At 46.7% G+C, this 19682-nt stretch overlaps 1 protein-coding gene across 1 annotated transcript in view; it reads left to right on the top strand.

Annotated features, from left to right (window-relative positions):
- The window catches only part of GALNT14 (polypeptide N-acetylgalactosaminyltransferase 14), a 92506-nt gene extending 76472 nt beyond the window's left edge, over positions 1-16034 (top strand). The window contains exons 11-15 of the mRNA XM_015623271.2: positions 2091-2183; positions 3462-3545; positions 4709-4853; positions 12224-12343; positions 12919-16034. Of these exons, the coding sequence (XP_015478757.1) occupies positions 2091-2183; positions 3462-3545; positions 4709-4853; positions 12224-12343; positions 12919-13077 (601 nt within the window). The 3' untranslated portion in view covers positions 13078-16034. The remainder of the gene's footprint in view (positions 1-2090; positions 2184-3461; positions 3546-4708; positions 4854-12223; positions 12344-12918) is intronic.
- Positions 16035-19682: the final 3648 nt, after the last annotated feature.

The raw sequence follows: 19682 nt of genomic DNA, 5'->3' as shown, positions 1-19682 counted from the left end.
GTCTCCTGAGCAGAGGCAGCAGTGGGGGGCTGCACCTGCTGGTGTGGACACCAAAGGGACTGCCAGGGCATGCCAGCTGAAGGGCACCTCACCTCACACACAGGAACACAGACTGAATCAGGTACTAAAAGAGCTGCCTGAAATGGGCTAAGATCCTGGAAACATCAGGCAAAGAATGGGGAAATCCAGAAGTGGGAATAGGCATGGGAAGGATGATCAGAGCAGCTAGTGAGGTCAGGAAGGATTTCCTCCATTTTTAGAGTGTGAGGCTGAACGTTGTTGCTTAAGTGAATGACAGAGAAAAGCACTGGGGGCACTTACAGTAAATGCAGGGTTGTTTCTGAGCTAACCTGCAGCTGTGAGTGCTTTCACACCAGGCTTTCCTTTTAGTGTGGGCTTCCCACTGTTAGAAAGAACCAGTAACATTTGTGAAGACCCACGTGTCTGCCACAGGGTTACTGCTGACCCAGGCTCTCTGCAGCTTCCTCAGCCTTTGCTTGAGACAAGGGGGAGTGCAAATTACACCTCTCACTAACACCTAATGTGTGATTTCCAGGCACACAGTGTGTGGAGCAGGAAGGGGGTGGCGGTGACAGGCACAGGACTGGCATCAAGGAGCAGAGCACAAATTTGAGAATCACTAGGGGGGTTCTTGCTTTCAGTAGTGAAGCAAGACTACTTCAGAGGGGCCTGGGATCAGTGGCAAAATCTCCACTGTCAGAGTCCCTGCAAACTGAATGAAGAAGTGGCACCTGCATTGCATCACCTGCAGGAGGAGCAAGGGGAGCTTGAATGGGTACAGCTCTTCTGACTCCCTGTCAGGGACAGGCCTCTGGGGACACTGGGGATGTCTGTGTCATGCCTGGGTGTGAGCCTTGGCATTTATCCCCGTGTTTCTTGTAAACTCAAATGAGATCAGGAAGACAAACAAAGGAACCCTGCACATTGAGGAAGGTTAGGTACAGATGTAGACACTGATTTAGTCATCTGTTGAGCAAGAGCACTTAGACTATTGCCTTAGAGAGAGAGGAGGAAACCCATGAATCAGCAAGGAACTGAAAATCAGTCTGAAGAAATGTACCTGTAGGCATCAGCAGCTGGGATGTTATTAACCTTAGGGTATCTATCAGCCTTAATGTTACAGTGTATAGACTGAGAGGAGAAGCAGCTCCTGGCAACCTGATGCTCTGTAGCACTTCTGTTTAAATAGAGGTGTTAGCAAAAAATATCTCCACCTTTCTGCCAGATACTGATTGTATTTGCACAGAGCCCCTACTTCAGTGTGAGAGACAGCTCAGGCTCCAGTGTGGTGCTGGTTTCATGTGCAGAATAATTCTTTTCTGGGCACCTGGGACTTGGCTGGATCCAGAGCCTGCCCACAGCACCTGCAGCTTAGTAGTGTGGCAGCAATAGCTTGGAGGCACTGGAGCCTGTCTTGGAGCAGGAGATTGGAGGACTTCCCTGATCTGGGCAGGAATAGGCAGATAGGCATGGAGCAAGAAACCCATTTGCAAGAGGAGTTAGAGCCATCTGAAGTCAACAGAAGATTTTCTGAGGTTCAAAAACCTTCTGCAGACAACTGGCTGACGTGGGAGACTGGCATTCATGCTTGCAGCACTGTGGTGGGGTGGTTTCTCTGTAGGTTTTGAATGCTAAGGTTTGCCTCAGTGAAATCCAGGAGTGCAAAGCCGGAGAGTCCATCCAGGATTGAAACAACGGAAATATTTGGCAAGCTTTTCAGAGCTCCATCCCAGCCACTAAATAAAACCCCAGGCACTCCTGCCTTGGAGATGATGCTTAAGACAATCGTCACTTTTGGGTCTGGTGGACACAAGGCATCCAGCTGAGTTTGCACTGGTGAATTCTTCATCCAAGCTTTGTTTGGCCTGATGTGTTCTGTTTACTTCCCCTGGAGTAATGGCAAGGAAGGAGTACCTTCTCCAGTAGTGAGGGATGGGCTGGCTCAGAGGGGGCTTGGGTGAAGACCAAGCTGAGGGTGGGAAGAGGGCAGGATGGCTCATTTGGTGCATTTTGGGAAGTGTCCCCCTGCAGGCCCCCTTGGTTTCAGTGTGTCTCGTTGCCTCCCTCAGGAACACCAAGCGCACGGCCGAGGTGTGGATGGACGAGTTCAAGCAGTACTACTACGCCGCCCGGCCCGCAGCCCAGGGGAGGCCTTTTGGGAAGTAAGGATTCTTCCCCTGCTGCCTGTGCCCTGCCTGCTGCAGTGGGTGCTCACAGAGACGTCCCCTGCTGTGGAAACCTGCCTGCATTGTCTCTGTAGGGACAATAAAATACTAATGATAGGCACGTGCTTACAGCAGTGAGGTGGATAAACAGCCAGTTTAAATGCTGTGCTGGTTTATTCCAGTGAGTGAACCAAAGCCAGGACAGGGCTCTGCCTCTGTCCTGTCCTTGGTGTTACATAGAACTACTTTTGGTCCCAGGCTGGAATTTGTCAGGGAGAGTCCAGAGGTGTTGGTGGCAACTGACAGGCAGGAAAATCATTGAAATTTTGGTCTGCTGATGCTTTATTGCAAGGGAGCAAGTGTTTGTGTGCAGGGAGTTTGTCATTCATTCTATGGCGAGTCAGAAATGCCTCCCTGTCAGGAGGACTGTAGAAAGTTTTCTTTGCCTTAGAAAGTTTTCTTCAGACTCCCAGAGGTTCTGAGTCTAAACTTGAATTCCTTGTGACCACTCTTCAGTCTCCAGAATAAATAAGTCCTGGTTACCCCCCTGTTACCACTGAATTAATATCCTCCCCCCATCCATCAGCAGAGAATGAAGTAGCAGCTCTGTCCTCTGCTTTTGGTGTAGTAGGGTATAGAGAAGTTGACCTGTGTGAAAAGGGGGTACTGGAGGCCTCTGACTATTCCATAAAAGCCAGCTCATAACAGCACCACAGGTGGAGGCTGGCCCAGGGAGGAGCTGGAGTTTTGAAAATGTCACTGTACAGCATGATCCCTCAGTAGAAATTTTGTCCTGATTAATAAAAAAGTATTTCACAGTGTGATTAACTTCTGCTGGCTTACCAGCATGTTCAGGTGCTCTTGCAAATCAAGGCCTCCTGTAGTCCTGTAAAGCAAAAGTAACTTAGTATAGCAAATAGAATATTTTAATGTCCTAATATGTTAATATATTCAGGTAAGAATTATTACATAGTAGACAGCACATATTTTTTACTAATCACTTTTAAATGACTGTGCTCTTCCATGAACCTTTTCAGCTCTAGACTCCATGTTAAAATGACAATATGTCACCGTGCCATTTTACCAAGTGAGACCTCCAAAGAGACAGAGATCAAAACAATCGCTCAAGCTCATTCAGAGAGAAACCAGAGCTGCTGATGTTCTTGTGTTTGCTGTCTTTGCATTTCTGATTGGTTTCTCTTGGCCTCCCTTTTTGTGTGTGGGGTCTCACCTGCATCATTTCCATTGCATCTCTGTGATATTTTCTTCCCACAGCGTCCAGAGCAGAGTGGAGCTGCGGAAGAAGTTGAAATGTCACAGCTTCAAGTGGTACCTGGAGAACGTTTATCCTGAACTTCGGTACGGATCTGCAATCTCCACCTGCATCCAGCAGGCCAGTGGGATGCTCCATCCCTGCCTCCTACCCCACTGAGCTTTCTTATGCCCCAGAGACATAGGCACTCCCTCCCTCGGCCTTCAGAGAAGGGCAGAGTGAATTTTGTGCTGGCTTTAAACGCAGCTTGCTTACAGTGTGACATACTGCAGGGCTTTGGAGATCCTTGGGGGTCCCTTCTAGCTCAGGATGTTCTATGATACCTGCTTCCTCTAAGCTCTTTGCTTCAGGGCTGGTGAGGGACAAACCACCAGTTACTCCCATTTGCTTTGGGGAGTTCATCAGGTGTCCTCCTGCCCATGGTGTGGAACAGGTTGTGTAGGGAAATAAGAGAGTTTTCCTTAAAAAAATATCCCAAGGCAGAAAATCCACCATAGCCTCTGCCAGGGTGTTTCGATACTTCATGATTCCTCCTTACTAAACAAACCCCTAATTTCCAGTCCTTTCACACTGTACTGTGGCAATCAAAGCTTCTCTGCTGTGAAACCATTCATTCTAGGATTTTATGACCTGTATTCAGATGGTTCTGCCTGGCCTCTAGCCCAGTGCTTTGCTAAATATTATTGCTTTTGCACAGATACCTTTTAGTTACCAATTCACTCCAGAAACCATTGCATTCATTCCCCTGGTCCCTATCAGGAGCCTTCCTCAGAAAGGATGGTAAAGTCCTAGAGATACCTTCAGGGACCTGCTGGTGCAATAGCTGAGTGCAGAATCACTGTGTGAAAATGATGATTTATAGCCATTTTCTTACCTTTTTTTTTTTTTTTTTTTTTGCCATATGTGGCGTTGCACAGCATTCACGGGCAATGCCAGGGCTCTGTGACAGTTTGTTATAAAGTTCCCCTCTCCTGTAAGCTGAAGGCTGACCTTCAGCCTGCTCACAGCCTACTCCTGGTTCCTCTGTTTGCCTTGTGCAGTTACTTATTTTTTCCCCTTATAAAGGTCAGCCATCCATCTCTGAGCTCTGCTTCTGCAGCATCCTTGTCCACGTGCTGCTCTCAGTGCTCCAGTATTGTGGTAGATCTTGCCACCCCAACTTTTCTGAAGGTGGAAAGGTGCAACCTTACCCCACTGAGCCTCCCTGTGCATGGGGCAGTAGGATGTTGTTTTCACACTGTTCCCACAGGATTCCTGAGGAATCGCTCTATCAGACTGGGATAATCAGGCAAAGGCAGAGCTGCCTGGAATCACACAAGTCTGAAGACCAAGAGCTCCCCATCCTGAGCTTAAATCCTTGTAACAGCAGCAAGGGCACAGTACCAAAGGCACAGGTAAGATGTGTTGTGTATCCCCATGGTGTGCTGGATGGGAAGAAGCCGTGGGGGCAGCTTCAAGATGATTTCTTAAAGTTGCTAAAGCTCTGTTGGAGGATTTAGCCATTCTGCCAGTGTCTTTCCTTAGGCAGCATGTTGTTAAACCCTGGCAGCTCCACCTGACCTTGGTGGAGGCCCTGGGCAGCAGCAGGGATTGGTGCAGGAGCCACAGGACAGTGTGTCCCACTCATCTGTGTGGGAACCTATGCTGAGCTCTTCCAGCTGCCCAGGAACACCACGTGCTGCTCATCTGCACAGATCAAAGGCAAAGAGAATTATAACTTCCTCTCGTCTCTTAGCCTTTTTGATCTCAAAATGGACTGAGTCACAGTGGCATTTGTAACTTCATAGTCTGCATTCTCTCAGTATTGGATTGCCCATTAAACTAGTGAGAATTTAATGAGGATGATCTCAGTGTTTTCAGTCCTGTTGAGATGAGGAAAAGCTGTATGAATTGATGTTCTCAAAAGCACAGCCTAGGAGATGTTAGAGCTAAGAGCAGGCACATGTGCCTTGCAGCAGAGTTTCTGGAGCAAGACCCTAAAGATACACACAGTTTCAAAACTCACCTTTGCTTCAGGCTCCTTTTGTGATTTTGGGGCATGTCAGTAAGTTCTGTGTTCCCATCTAGAAAACAGGGAGGATAACAATCCCTTGCTTTTCTGTGGTTGCCATGAAATAATTCAGTAGGAAATGGTGTGGTGTGCTTACTTCCACTCACTGCACATCCTTAACCCTCATGGTTACACATTCAAACCAGGTAGCTGTGCATATAAAAGGCCCAGCTTGGGCAGACTGCTTAAAATATCTGTGATTTGTGTGTGCAAACAAAGCATGTCATTATGTGCATCTCTTTCAAATGCAGTTGTGTGCCTGTCTGTAGGCAGGAAATTAATATCTGTTTCACAGCATGGCAAAATCAACAATGACTACTTGAATATTAGTCATTTCAGAAAATGTAGTTAATATAATTGCAAGTGCCACACAGTAACACTTTTTAAGGTTTCACTGGTTTCCATGTTCCAGAATTGTTTTTCTTTCTTCCACTGCTACATGGACTTTCCACACAAACAGCAAAGAAAGCAAGCTGATGAGAGCAGGTCATCATGTTTTTCAGGGCTAGCTCTTCAGAAGAAAGGAAAAGTGTTCTAATGACAGTAGCAACTTCCAATTAATTATCTGTTTTTAAAAAAAGTCTGGGAAAATCAGAATGAAAAATGCTGCTGCAAGTTAGTGTTTCAAAATGAAATGGTATTGGTGTTTCTGAAATACCAATTTGATGTGGTATTTTAAAATGAGAAATGTCATGCCAACAAGTTGGACCGTTTCATTCCCACCAAACACATTTTGTTTTGACATTTCTGTGCAGTAAATTTTTGGAATTTTTCACACCACGAACTTTTCATCTTCCTGTTCTGGTTCTGCAGCAGTTTGCAATAGGTCAACACTTCCCACTGGATGGCAGCTCCATTTCTTGTGCACATCCAAGACTAACTCTGTAAAGGAACAGAAAAATGCGTTACAAACAGATTGCAGAATGGCTGCGCTCAGTACACAGCAGGAGTAGAGAAAAGCCTTTCCTTTTTATCTTTCTCTGTCTTTCTAGGATAGTTCTTTGTTACTCGTACCCATGGAGAATAGTTCAGATTAAAGCAGGGGATTTAAACTTTCATTGTGAATAGAAGCTTAAATTTTAATGATTCAGTTGCCACAAGATCACCTGAATTTGTGGATGACATGGGTGTTACAGTCACCAGACTGTGTAGAATTGATTATGTGCAGTCCTTGGTTTGCATTTGATATACCAGAATAGAGCAATAATCTTCACTTTTAACATACTGAAGTCACGTCTTGTTTACCCTAAGCTTCGTTTTGTGAAAAATAGGCCTAGCTTAATCAAAGCTGTGCTTTCTTGGCATTCAGTAAGTGCCGTGGAAATATCCTGTCTGCCCAAATTATTTATTATCACTATTATAGTAGCAGTAATTTGGTTGCTTTGATTGCCTTTCTGTAGCTGTCTCCCTGCTGGGCTGCCCCAGCCCTTTACCAGCATTACATGCATGAAGTCTTGGGACTGGGTGTGAGAAGATCTGAGCTGTCATGGTTTGAGGAGAGAGGTGCAGGAGCTGTCAGATGGCAATCAATTGCTCTTTATTTTAGGTTTTTCTACCTGTAGGGGAAGGGTGTTGTGAGACCTTAGGCTACATCCATAGTTTGGGTAAACTGAGGGTACTCAGTGGTGAAATCAGACCTACACCTTTAACAGGTCTCAGAAAACCTCCCTGATGGTGTCTGGTGTTGGTCCTGAATTACTGAAAGGGGCACTGAGGCACAAGAAGACCCCTCATCTTTGTGTAGGAGAGCTCTGTCTTCTCATCCTGGGAATCCACTTGGCCCTTTCCCTTCCAGAAGGCCTGGCAGCAGTCAGGGTGGGCTCTGTCCCCTGAGGTGGCTCTCAGAGGGATCTTGAGGTGGTTGAGGACCCCAGGGTCGCTGTCTGGGGGCTCCTGAGACAGTGACAGGCAGAGATGTTTGTGCAGTGCCCATCCCCAAGGCACAGCAGGCTCTGCCTGTGCTCCTGCCCACTGGAGACTCGGCGCTCCATGCCTTGTTGAGTCTCATTTGCTAAATGAACAGATTGATTTAGTTTTTCACGAGAGAAATGCATCTGAGGGAAAATAATTGATCATAATTTTGTCCTCATCTATCTAATGAAGATGTGAGTAGTTTGGTTTCTTTTTTCAAACCAAGTGTCAGTTGGTATTAGTTCATAGAGTTTGGAACAGACATCTGACTGGGATTTATTTAAGTCATTAGCAGCTTCAGGAAACCTGACATACTTCAGATAAAAAAATCTGAAGATGCTTTGACCTGGATATAACACATGTGTAAGCAGTTGCTGCAAGAGGAATGTAAAGCTCGGGCATCTTTTTAGACAAGTGAGGAAACAGAGAGAAGGCTGTGGTATCCATTTCCTGGGTCTGCACCCCAAAATACCTGGGCTTTGCAGCTGAGTGGCTGCCACTGCATTTGAGTGGCATGACTTAGACACTTCTTGGGAAGGAAAGGCAGTGTGATGGTCTTCCTGGTATGGCTTGGATGCTCATGCCCATTGGCTTGAGGTCCTCTGTGTGCTGACTGGATCTGCACTTTTTTGGGAGAGCATTTAGCATCTATCCAAATTAAGTGACTCTCCTGAGACATCTCAGCCATAAACACTCTCTTCTGACCTTCCTCCCCTCAAAAGCCTTCGTTCTTCTCCATGGCCATGACCTGCCCCAGCTGTAGGCTGGCTGGGGCTGTGGGAGCCAGGCTGAGTGAGCAGTAGTGTCGTCTCTGCACCCAGGCTGTCCTGGGCACCTCGTGTGCTTGGTTTTCCCTCTCCTGAGATGTGTGGAAGTGCCAGTTGTATCCCAGGGTCTTTGATGAGGGCAGCGCCTTGGTGTCCTTAGGTCACTCACGTAGTTGCATGCCTTGGGAAGTCCTTCCCTGAAATTTTAAGAAGATAATTGGATAATTAAATTGTTCCACCATCTTGAGAAACACTTCTCTCTAGCTACTGCCCCTGCTTTAGGGTACGGCTGACCTCTTGCTCAGCAGCAGAGGCCTCGCTGTCACAGAACGCTGGGCTCCATGGGACTGCTCCTTCCCGGGCTGAGGGGCTCCTTGCTCCATCTGCCAGCCAGGCTATGCCAAGCCAAAGGTCACTCTTGAGAATAATTTCCTCAGTTCACAATAATGCTGAGTAACAGTGACAGGTGCCGGCTCAGATGATGCTAAAGCCTTGAGAAACAGTCACAAAGTCTCAGATGAGGGGGTTGGTGTTACCTGAGGCTTTGGAGGAAGGGGGTTGCTGGTTGTGCTGTGCAGCTGGTACCTCTCTTCTCCAAGCCCACCCTCTTCTTCCTGGCTCCACCACCCCTCCATCTTTGCCTTCAAAAAGGCAAGAAATCTTGATGTCAGTTTTACCTCTGATTTTCTTTGGTTCTGGGTCAGCTCTAAACCTGATGGCATCTTCTCAGGCAAATCTGCAGCCCTGAAGCCATGCTAGCTCCTTGCAGGGCTCCTTAGGAGTACCATGGGCTGCCCCATCCACCACAACCTCTGTGGTGCAAAGCTCTGCTGCTATTACTGCTGTGCTGGCCACGTCAGTGTGTCAGGGTTTAGGAGATAAAGTAGTTCCTCATGGGAAAAAAAAATAAATTAATCCCAGCTCATAAAAATAAGAGAAGAGAAGGAGTAAGATAAAAATTTGTGTGGCTATGGGCATGTATTTTAACTCAAAGTCCTTCATGGATTCTGTGGTGTTCAACTGACTTCCCTCCTCCTCCCCCTTCAAATTTCTTCATTTTCTGCATAATTTTCTTCGGCTTTCATCTAGGGCTGAAAGGGAAGAAGACATGATTAGAGCTGGATAAAACATTTTCAACAGGACTGGCTTCCATAAAAAGCCATTCTGCCGAGATAGATGAGCTGTGTGAAAATCTGTCAGCTGAGATAAAGGCAGTGGAAGGACAGCCTGGGGGCAGGAGGGTAGGATCCAGTGTCAGCTGTGGAACTGATGCAGACATCCAGCTCTGGAGCCCTCACTTCTTATGATGAACAGCAGCTTAGGGAAAATGGTTGCTACCACCCTTCCTATCCTGTGGTCCACTGAGGATGAGAGGATGGCCCTGCCTTGATGAGAGGATGTGAATATTGTGAAGGTTTGAACATAGCCCAGTCTGTAAAAAAAATCATGGAGAACCTCTGGTAGGAGCAGTCTTCCATGAGATAATCTCAGTGAAGCAAGAAGGTTAAGATGTCAAAACAAACAAACAAAGAAGTCCCATGGCCTGAGTTAGCTGGACAATTCAACATATACACAAGTTACAGGATTAACTGGCTGCTGCTGAGGAGTCTCATGGGTGCAGCTTCAGCCCTATCCTGAACTAAAATGACAAACAATTGGTTAAAAATGTAAAGCAGGTTTTGAAAGCAGCTTGTCGCAGCGTGGGTGCCAAGAACAGATGTTGAAGCTTGCCCCGTAGGGTTTGGTTCTTCACAGATGCTGGACTAATTTGGCACCTGATTTCCCAGGCTGGTGGTTTACACAGCAGCTGACAGCGTGCATGGTTGGGATGTCTGGAACGTGTTCACTGTAGGATCAGGTAAACCCTGCTCATATGACAAAGAAAAGTAGTTGCCAGAAGGCCCTTTGGGTGTGTGGATTATGACTTTGGAAATGAATGCTTGTTATGTACCCAGATCCTGGGCAGCTCTTGCTGAGGAGCCTGTGGGCAGGCTGTTCAGAAAGCCAGGTTTGATTTCCATGAGCTGGTGGGGAATAGAGAGCTGAGAAGCACAGAGTATGAGGATCACAGTGTGAAGTCCTTGTGGAGCTGGGTCTGCTGTGCAAACGCGTGTTTTCCCTTCCAGGTGGCTAAGAACCTGAATGAAAGTGGGATTTATATTCCCAGGAGTTAAATGCCTATAGCTGTCTGTTTTGAAGTTGAGGAGAGGAGTTAGAGCTGCTGACAGTGACAAATACCAAAGGACTGGGAGCATTTCCCTGCTCTAATAACTCATGCTAATGCAACCCAAAACCTCCACCATTCAAAGTCAGGCGAGCTGCAGGCATCCCAGCTCTGAGAGCAGGGCAGCCATTCTTCATATTCCCCTCCAGCACTCAGAAAGGGTTGAAGTCTCCCAGGAGCCCCATTTTTCCAGTCCCAGCCTCACAGCCATATGTTTGAGCACCGCCTTTCCCCCCACTGCCAACACTGCTGCTCACATCACTTGTCACAGAGCTCTGACTCCTCCATAGCTGAGCTCCCAACTGTTCTGCTTCCTCTTTGCACCTTTTCTTTCACAGCAGGTTCAGAGTTTTCGTAGCCTGTACCCTGTCAAAGCATCTGCCGTGGCTCCTGGGGTCTCTTGTGGGAACTCTTTAGATCCCTGGACTTGCTGTCTCTGGCAGGGTTATTGCACACTGATAGTGAGGCCAGGCTGCTGTTGGTCCTCCAGCCCTGCTCACCTGCCCTGCCAGGGCTCAGAGACCTGTTTTCCATCTGCTCCCACTGCTGCTGCTCAGAGCCATTCACACAGCAGGAGTGGATCCTGCTTTGCACCCTGGCTGGGATCCCTCAGAAGACTCTTCCAGCCCCGCTCTTTCTAATTTCAAAGTTGATGCTCACATAAAGCTACAAGCAAAACACCTGTTCCAGAAGAGCCTCTCCAGAGTTATGTAAAGCATGGTTTGTGGTTTCCCATCAGCCAAACCAGCTCTTGTCTGTGCACACACACGAGTAACAGGGAGACAGATATCCCTTGGCTGGGATCCTCTCAGGAGGTGCTCTTGGGTAATATGAGCACAGGTAGGTGATAGAAAATGTTCAGCTGGAATTAATGCTGGAGTAAACTTCTGTGAAACGCTCTTGGGCTAAGCAGTGTGTCTGTACATCTACAGTGCTTTGTCCAGCACATTTAACATGAGATCCTCATCAAACTATCAGCTGCTCCTCTTTCTCCCAAAAACATCCATTGGTGAAAAAGATGGTAATCCCAGAGATCTCCTATTGTTTGGTAATCATCACATGACAAAAAGTCTCTGCTCCCCCAAAGTTTATTTCTGGGGCTGAGAGGCTGATAAAAAGCTGTTGAACATATAGGAGCAGCAAAAGAAAAAAACCTCATAGACAGCCCAGTGGGAGTAGCAATGGTTATAGCAAACCAGTAATACACATCTAGATGTGTATAAGAAGAAAAAAACCTCATAGACAGCCCAGTGGGAGTAGCAATGGTTATAGCAAACCAGTACAGCAAACCTTTGAAATCTGGTCCCACTGCCTTGATAGAAAGCAGAGCTTTACCTCTTATTTTTGTGATACTTCAGAACAGAACCCCAGGAGTTGGAGACATTTGCCATGTATCACCTCTTGTCCCCCACTGACAGCTGCAAAGCATCTCTGCTGCTCTTCCCTGAAAAAATAGAATTGCACATTGTGCGGTTATTAGTGTTCCTGCCTCTCTTCTGCTTTATTCCCATCCTTTTGTTCTCCAACCACAGGCCAGTTCTGGCTATGGAATCTTTTGTCTCATGAAACATGTTCTTCCTGCAGCTTTTGTAGACATTTTCTTTGGTACCTGAAGTCCCTCAATGATAACTGCAATTCTGGGGAGGCTTGAAACATCCCAGTGACTTCTCCTGATACCTCTTGAAGTCAGTGAGGTTTGTGCTTGATTTTGTAAGGGCCAGGATCCAAGCCAAAGTGTTTGTTTTCCAGGTAAAAGAATAGCAAGAATCAACACTGCTCTCTCACCACCTTTCTTTTCCTTCCTCTGTGCAGGAATGGACGTACACGTACAACCACCACGTCCGCCAGCAGCAGCTGTGTTTGTCTGTGTACACCCTCTTCCCTGGTTCCCAGGTGCTGCTGTCACCTTGTAAAGAAGGTGACAACAAGCAGGTGAGCCCTTTTCACTGATCCCACATTTTCTTCGAAGTTCCATTTCTTTCATCACAGTATTATTGCACATTAAATGGCCTGTGCTCTGACTTCATCTGGGTAGCACAGTCAATTTGGGAGTACAGACTCTGGCCTGTTCAGCCCTTTGCCTCTTAAATGAGTGTGTTGATAAGGATGTCTATTAGTGAGGGTGGTGATCTGGATACTTCAATGCAGAAGTCAAACCCAAACTGGCAATTTAGTTCACATGGGCTGCCAGTCAGGCAGCAGATGCTAACATTTCCCTGCAGTTAATCACTGAGCTGGCATTTGAACCAGTGACCTGGGGAAAAAGCTGTTAGTAATATATTATCTTCCTGAAGCCAGGCAGAGGCCAAATTAAATAAGTGTGTTTCTGATGGGAAAAATGCTCAGCGTGTCCTCCGCTTGGTGTGGGTTTGGGGACCTTGTTCTTGACAGCATCAGCCCACAAGGGCTTGATGACAGCTGTCCTCTGGATGCTGGAACAGCACAGTAAAAGCATGGTGGGGAGGAAGCTTGCTCACCCGTTTGTTCTGTCGTGTGTCTCCCCTCAGCGCTGGGGCAAGGTCGGGTCCCACATTGAACACATAGCTTCACGCTTCTGCTTGGACACGGAGACCATCGGGGACACGAACGAGAGCATTAAAGAGCTCGTCATCAACCCCTGTGAGAGCACAGCCATGAGCCAGCGCTGGGACATGGTCATGTCTTGACCTGCTGCGGGATGTGCACGGAAGGGACGGCTGAGATGCACCAGATGGGGTTCAAATCCAAACCATTGGGGGTCCCTGTGCTTTGTGGGACAGGAGGAGAATCATTCCAATAAAAATGGGACACGGCACTCCAGGTGGAGCAGCGGGTGTTGACCGCCAGGCATGCAGCTGGTATTGGCCTGGTGATGATCAAGGAGGAGGGATGGCAGAAAAACAAGTTTGAAATGTTTTAGAGGGGCACCTGGGCTCCTGCAATGGGCTGTACAGAACTTCAGCATGCACAGCATTGATTAATCTCCCTGGAAATGCAGGTAGAAGAGCCTTCAATGCCTAAAGGAGACTTGGGCTGGGCAAAACAAGCATCTCAGTAGTTCTTGTGGGTCGAGGTGGGTGCACAAGGTGGGATGTGCTAAGGGATGCGCCAAGGGATGCTCAGAAACATCGCCGGAGATCAAGTGGAAGACACTGAATTATTTTTGCACTTTGCTGTGGATGTTTCTGTCTTCTGCAGACAGCATGGGTGGAGCTGTGTTGCACATTTGAATTGGTACGTGATCCATGTCCATGTTGTGTATACAGGGGCAGAGCAATCCTTGATGGCTGTGGATCAGAACGGCGAGTGATGGGGGAATCCTACTCTGCACTAACTGCACATGGTGCTTGTTGCATCTCCAAAGCCCAAGCAAACAGAGGATTCACTGCGTGAGATTAAAGGATATAAATTTCTCTCAAGCTGTGAGGAAAGGCAGTAACGTGATTATTTCTCCTCTCTGAAGGCCATGGGTTGCTGAAAACTCCCCTAAAATTCTGCTATGGGTCTCTCACTTCTCTGCTTCAGATCTGGACTAATTTAAATATTTTCACTTTTCTTCCATAAAAGTAATATTTTTGGTAATTGAAGGTAATTGTGTCATATTTCTGTTTCCCAATTTCCAAACTACAGATGAAGGGACTCCCATAAAGTGCTGCTACTGATGGAACGGTGAAGGTTTAATTTTTAATTAAATTAGAGACTGCTCCAAGAAAGGAAAAGGGTTATTACCTGTGCTTGTTTCCCAGTTACCTTGTAGCCCACAATGTACTGAAGGAAAGGTTTGGGATTCCCCATTCATACCTGCGAGCAGGGCAGCCTGGGCCACGATGTAACTCTCTCTCAAAGTCACTTGGCATAGTCAGACCAGGCAGAAATTATTTCCTCAGCTTTTGGAGATAAGTCTTTTACCAGAGATTGTATCAGGTGCTGCCACTGTGTGGGAGTGAGGTGACTGCCTGAGGAGAGTAGGACAGACAACCTCAGGAGGGGTCATAGGAGTAGAAGACTGGAAGGTCCAGCCTGTCTTTCAGGGCAGCTGTCACTACAGCCCCAGGTAACAGGCTGTGCATCACCAGGAGCTGTGCACACAGCTCTCCTGTAGTAAAGACTGTCAAAGAGACCCTTCACAGGACTGTCAATGTGACTTGGAAAAAAAATACACCGTTTCTGTCTAAAAATGCTAGGATTCAGTGAAAATCCTATCCTTTGTTTCCTGTGCTGCAAACTGCAGGTAAAATACCATAAGCTTTAAGTCTTCAAGTGCTCTCAGCATCCCTTCTTGAATAAATTGCTGGCTTTCAGGATTTTACTGCCTCAGTTTCTCCTCCCTCAGTGCCGGGAGAAAGCCATGTGTATAAATCTTCCCGGCTTTAGAAGCAGAACCAGCATAGCTCTTTATGTGCAAAAGGTCACGGTGCAAAATGCTTTTCATGTGCTGCAGTGATTACTAACCTCATCAGGCTCCCTTGGTGCCAGCCTCAAGGGCTTCTGTTACAAAAGGGCTGGAGAGCTGTCATTTCATGGTGGGAGGTGGCGTTGTTTCTGTGCCACCACTCTGCAGGAAACAAAGGGGAGCACTTCAAATGGAATGGACCCCTTTCACAAAGGAGGGCAGTGACCTTGGGCTTGTTTTTAATTGAACAGGGACATACCACATCTACTTTTCACAACGGTGATGACCGGCAAGGGGTAGTAATTCCCTGTCTAGTGTTTACAAGGGAAAGCAGCTCCCAAGAGCTTGAAGCTTAACAGGTTCACACCTGTACTGTGCCTGCAGCCTGGGACTGCCCAGCAGCTGGCGATTGGATTCCAAAAATTCAAATTGCTGAACAACTTGGCATGGGTTTTGAAGGTCAGCACACCTGGCAGGTACACTCTGGGCAGGACCTCAGGCCTATCTAGCTTTACTGTTTTCCACCAAAGCTGAAAATCTCCGTTCTCCTGGCAGCCAAAGCTCTCTAAACTGCTCTTTGCCTTAGCAGAAACAGCTACCTCACTACATATGTGTGTGTGCTTAGGCACATGGACCCATGGGACCTGCAGGGATGTGTTCTAAGAAGGAATTGTTTGACCAGCTTTGCAGCTCTCTTGCCTTTTGGGAAACACAAATGCTAGAGCAAACCCCTCCTGTTCCAAAGCATGTGCTTAGCGATCACTGTGAACGTCTCTGGGGACAGTGGGGGGCAGGCAGTGGAGAGAGGGGCATCAGGCATGGTGTCCCTTACCAGAGAGCAGCAGCCAACTTCAGCTAAGTCTCTTGCAGGCCCAAAAGTCAGCACATACCTCACAGACCTGGGGAACAGCAGCACTTGTCAAGCTGGTGATTTTGTCTCACACAGCCATCAGCTGTAACCCTTAGGCTACAGCTTATTTCATGGTCCAGGAAATGAGATTATCCCTATGGATCAGCAGTGTTTTCAGAGAAGCCTGAAAGTATCAGCCTGACTCCTGGGGAGCTTTATATAAAGCTGGCAATGGTCTGGCAATCTCCAGAGTTAGCCCCAATATGGCATTTAGCAAATCTGCTTAACACCCCTGCAGAGAGACCTCGCATCATGTCAAGGAAAAGGTTAACTTGCTGCTGAAATCCAACTCGTACCTTCAGGTTTGTTTCATTTATTAAAATACACTGAAAACAGATGAACTTTTCTTGCTTTGTGTTTTTTCAATGCCTAGACAAATTATTATCATGCTGTGAACAGGTACAATGTGACTGATTGGGATTTAGATGGGCTCCCGTGCCAATGCTTCTTTAAGCCCCAGCATCATTTGGTAGTAATGCTTTTTGGTAACATTTTGCACTGACTTGAAAGAACATAAGATAAAGTAGAAAATATGATTCTAATCCTGGCTGTTGAGCTTTGTGACAGCCTTTATGATCTCCAGGTAAGTCACTTCTTGTGCTTTGAAAATTAGATTCAGAGCAGGAAACTCAAGGCTAGAACTACTACTGGCTTTTAAAGACCCCACTAAGGCTATCCAAAAAAAAAACAAACAACACAACACCAAAACACTTCAGAAGAAGTAAAAAAAAAACCAACACTTACCCTCCCTCTTGAAGGAGATCTATGTTCCAATGAGAAAAAATCTGACTGGTTTTAGTTGGGCTGGGGAAGTCTTGCAGTCCTTATGTTGCTGCTTATGTGATTTCTGGGTGTTTTGTGGTCATCTTCTCTCTGTACCAGTGCAGTACCATAAGATAACAACACCACAAATCATCTGTGCACAGAACTTCAGGTTACAACATGACAGGGTGGAGACTTAGTGGTAAAGAGGTGGAAACTGAACTCAAAAGTCTTTGTTTATCCAGTAATGCAACAGCAAAATGGGGCTGGTGGATGAAGATTTGAGAACTGGTGGTGGTTCAAGACAAGCCCTGAGTGCTAATCTCTTCTGCTTCTAGGAGTGGCTTGGGATAGCTTTCTTCATTTCCCGCCACAGTTTCCCCAACTTTTAATGAAGACTAAGTGTTTTGAGGAGAGAAAAAGCCCAAGGATTAGTTTTTGTTGCATGCAGTGCCAGCAGTACTGGGCTGGCAGCCTCCATGGACCCTTTTTATCTGCCTGTACAGTGTCTGGTTCAGATGGAGTTAATTTTCTTCCTAACAGCCTGTAAGGTCCTGTGGTTTACACTGGTGACCAAAACAGTGTTGATAACACACACCAGTGTTTTAGTTATTGCTCTGCCTGCACAGTGCCATGGCCTTCTTCATCTCTCACTCTGCTGCCCTGTGAGCAGGCTGGGGCTGGGGGAGAGGACTGGGAGGGGGCACAGCTGGGACAGCTCCCCCAGACTGACCAAGGACACATCTGATACCATGACATCACACTGAGAGGTAAAACTGTTCTGCCACAGGAGGTCTCAACCTGGGTGGGCATCAGGCTGCAAATGGTGACTGCCTTTGCATCACTTGGTTGGTTTTGGGGTTGTTTCATTTCATTTTCCTTCATGACTGTCTTTATCTTGACTCACAAGTTTCTCTCACTTTTGCCCTTCAGATTCTTTCTCCTATCCTGTTGGGCAGGGAGGGAGGGAGGGAGGAGTAGGGGCTGAGCTGCCAGACAGGGTCAGCCCACGCCAGTGCCCTAGGCCAAGCAGGCTGGTGTTCCTCGTGGCTCAGTCTCTGATCACAACTCTGCAGTATGATCTACACTGCTCACATTTCAGGTTTTAAAAGCTTCTGTGAAAAGCTGGGAGCTAGCATTGTTTGTAGAAGTTGTAATGGAAGCAAAGTCAAGCAGGTTTCACACAAGCAACAGAAGAAACTTCTGCTGCTCATTAATGTTCTGGCTAAATTAATTTTGAGTGATCAGTCCAGCACCAGTTTTAATGTGTAGCTGCTTTAGATGTCTGGAGAGTTAAAGGAAGCCTGGTATGGCTTACACTGAGACTTACATCTGAAATCCAGTGGCATTTTTCCAGATTTATGGATGTCTTCCCAATGCCCACTGTTCTGTTTCTCACTGGAGGTGCCTTCAGAACCCTGTAGGAACCTGTTGCAAGCTACTGCCTCTCAACAGAGTCTAAGTTTTGAATGGAGCTGCATTTTAGTGCAAAGCTGACAAAAAGAAACACATAAATTTACAGGTAAGAATGCTCCTTTTGTGGTGCTGGGGGCTGTTTTGTTTTCTCTGATCCTGCTTGGAAATGCAGAGTGGTTCTGTGTGATGTACAAAAGAAGCCATGACTGGGTTCCAAGGCTGGGTTTTGCATAAGCACTCGAGTAATAATTATCAACTATCTATTGCAGTGAGTGATGTCTCATTTTCCTGTGATTTACATGAAAAAGCATCCAGACAAGGTATTGCTGCTGCACAGGGTTAAATTCAGTTGTAAAACCAACCAGCCATCCAACCAATCAAAGAGGGAAAAAAAGGAGAAGGAGCACTGAAAGCATGTATTGTAATCTGATAGATGTAATATAAGAATGATATTGCGAAATTAGGACTGTTCCCAGGGTGAAAGGCTTGGGAGTCTGCAAGTCAGTAGAAATGTGTTTAGGGTTATTTTTAAGAGCCATAGTGACTTTGAATTGCACCATGGGATAAGTTTATAACACAGCCCCTGAACAAAGTCCCCCCAGTCTACAGTTTTCTGAATGAACACAAGGCTCAGCACTTTCCTGTGGCCCAAGCTGTGCTTGTGTCAGGTGTTAAGCATGCTCTTTGTGATCCTAACTAACTCTGGTCATGGAGACACCTGATGATCCACGTGTTTGTGTCTCTGCAGACAGAGAAAACCCTGCCTCCTTTCCACAGCTTTGGAGCAGTTGTGTGGGCATCTTCTAATGGAGGTGCTGTAATGGTCCTCTGGCATTTGAAATGTTTTCACAAGAATCAGTGTCACAAGCACTTTGATCAGTTTTCATGAATTCTGATTCTGCTGACAATTCCTGGGTCATCCCCATGGACATCCAGCCTATGTTGTGTAGCAGGGATGATTGTTTTCTCTAAATGCAGTCAGACCCAAAGCCTATGTGTAGTCACAACCAAATCCAGGGGTGTTACTAACACCAGCTCTCACCATTTTAGCCTACACCCAGACAATTTTGATGGCTTTTACAAATTTTACTGGACTCCAGCTGCTTGAGACCACTGACAAAAAGGACGTGGAGCAATGGTCATCTCACTGAAGAGGAAGCTATGTTGGGAGAGGGCACTTCTCATACTGAGGCTGCTATCAACTCCTTACTAATCCTTGGGGAAGTGATCTGGGGGGAAGGGGATGTCTGTGCAGAAGGCAAGGTGAAAAGGAGGTTCCCTGGAGGTTTGGCAGTGGTGGGAAGCACTGCCTGACACAAACTGATGGAGGGCAAGGTGGATGGATTCACAAGATGTGGAGGTGTGAGGCTGGGGAGTAACCAAGGGCAAATCAAACTTTGAGCATGAAAACATCTGCACCCAGGGGTGCAGAGAGCCTGGGTGGATCTCAGATCAACACCCTGCACTTTCAGGGGGGATTTATTTTGACTGATAACTGATCCAGTGCTTGAAATGGCTGCCCAAGAACACTGTAGGGGTTAAAAAAATTTGCTTGTCTGCTCACACGATACTTTCACCTTTGTTAATGGAACTGTTAGAGTGGCATGTCAGTGCCCTGGATGTGAAACCTTGATTTGGACACATCCCATGTATTGATAACAGGCATTGCTCTGCAGCTGTGCATGGCCAGAGTATGCATTGGTATGTTTGCAATGGATCCTCAGCGTGAAGGATCGCAGACATTGCATCTTGAAATTGATTTTCTTCTATGGAAAGCTGTTCGAAGCAAAAACCAATTTGGTTTGTATAAA

This window comes from Parus major, chromosome 3 (assembly GCF_001522545.3).
Source record: "Parus major isolate Abel chromosome 3, Parus_major1.1, whole genome shotgun sequence".
Taxonomy (NCBI): domain Eukaryota; kingdom Metazoa; phylum Chordata; class Aves; order Passeriformes; family Paridae; genus Parus; species Parus major.
The sequence above is the reverse complement of the archived record's forward strand: the minus strand, read 5'-3'. Positions and strand labels throughout refer to the sequence as shown.